Below are 1,621 nucleotides of genomic sequence, written 5' to 3'. Positions count from 1 at the left end.
TGGGATAGTGCATGTGCTCTGTGTCCTTGTTTGCTTGTAGTGTCCACATGAGGAAAGACTGACCTGAACAATTGATGTCTGGTCATCTTCATGCATGTGGTCATAGTGGTCTGTTTTAAAGTTAGAGGGAAACCATGTTTTAAGTAGCACTTGGTGGGATTCCAGAATACTTCTGAGCAGAGGACTGAAGTTCCCATACCATCTTCCATTCAAGCTAGTACAAGTCTCCATGAAGAGATCCACTGTTGGACAAAGGTACAATCTCTCTTGTGACATCGGTCACATGGATGACATAATAAGGCAGATACTACTACCTTGCTTCTTTTAATGATGTCTTTCGACTTGATGGCAAAGGTATCATGAGAAATAAAATCTGAAAAATTTGGGATCCACATGCAATACTTAATGAAAATGCCATAATTGCAAGTTCCTAAAGTTTGCAAGCAAGAATAGAGAGTTCTGGTCCCACTCAGAGCTACAAACAAGAGAAAGCCTGCTGAGGTTTCATTTTTGCCAGGGGGACTCACACCAGGACAGAGACTAGCAGTGTACCTGGGGATTTATCTATTATTATTTTTTTTTTTCAGTTAAAGCTCACAAACTGAACATCAGGCATCTTATGAACAGGTGGCTGTTTTGCTGATAGAAAAATGAAGTCTTTACTAAGGATTACTCAACAAGTTAAAAAATAATCTCCGTGATTCTTAGAAGTCTTAAAAAAGAGGCACGGCAGTCCTTATATTTATGCTAGCTCTTTTCTCTGTATTTCCTTGTTGTTGTTTTTTCCTCCAAGTTGGTTAAATAGACCAAGATCAAACTCCAAGGTTACATTTTCCTTTGAGGTGACCCTGGGTTGCATTGTAGGTATCCATAAAATAAACTCAAATTCCAGTAAAAAAATAAAATAAAATAATTATCCTTAGATTCAATCTAGTAAAGCTCTTCTAATCATTATTTTGTTGTAGTTGTTGTCGTTGTTGTTGTTTTGATTTGGTTTTCTTTAGTGTTTTGTATCTACTCTCCTTTATTTGTTGACAGTAATACTGTAAGTGCACATTCTAAACAATATAGACTTCCTCACAATGTAGCCTTGAAACCGAAGCTGACTTTTCTTCCTGTGTAAGAAAGGGCATACTGTTTATCAATCACTGGGAAGGAGGGACCACAGAAAAGAATAAATAATGGTCACAAAGCAGGCATGTGTCAAGATCTGATGAGTCAGAAGACCAGAGATTAAAAGGCAAGTCCTGATGTGAGGGCTGCGGAGGCCAGCATCCAGACCCTCTCATCTGATTTTTAACAGGTTGGATTTTATTTTACTTTAGCTCCTCTTGCTGCGGCTGTGGTCATAGTGTGTTAGCAATAATTGGGTAGTGTGAATCCAATGGATTACCAGAAAACTGTTTCACTGGGCCTTTTTTTTTCTAGCCCTGCTCAGGGTCACTCTACATCATACCTGCTTCCACTGTGATCTGTTTGCTGTGTTGACCATGCCTGGATGGAACTGCCTGGTGACAGGAGCAGGAGGGTTTGTGGGTCAGAGGATCATCAAGATGTTGGTGCAAGAGAAAGAACTGCAGGAGGTCAGGGCTCTGGACAAAGTCTTCAGACCAGAAACCAA

At 39.9% G+C, this 1,621-nt stretch overlaps 1 protein-coding gene across 1 annotated transcript in view; it reads left to right on the top strand.

The window, feature by feature from the left end:
* The first annotated feature begins 1,177 nt into the window (after nt 1–1,177).
* Nucleotides 1,178–1,621, top strand: part of LOC116094199 (3 beta-hydroxysteroid dehydrogenase/Delta 5-->4-isomerase type 1-like) — a 5,909-nt gene continuing 5,465 nt past the window's right edge. Inside the window, exons 1-2 of the mRNA XM_031376120.1 lie at nt 1,178–1,303; nt 1,429–1,609. Coding sequence (XP_031231980.1) covers nt 1,491–1,609 — 119 coding nt within the window. The 5' untranslated portion in view covers nt 1,178–1,303; nt 1,429–1,490. The remainder of the gene's footprint in view (nt 1,304–1,428; nt 1,610–1,621) is intronic.

This window comes from Mastomys coucha, unplaced genomic scaffold (assembly GCF_008632895.1).
Source record: "Mastomys coucha isolate ucsf_1 unplaced genomic scaffold, UCSF_Mcou_1 pScaffold16, whole genome shotgun sequence".
Taxonomy (NCBI): Eukaryota; Metazoa; Chordata; class Mammalia; order Rodentia; family Muridae; genus Mastomys; species Mastomys coucha.
Note: the sequence above shows the minus strand (reverse complement) of the source record. Positions and strands in the feature narration are given on the sequence as shown.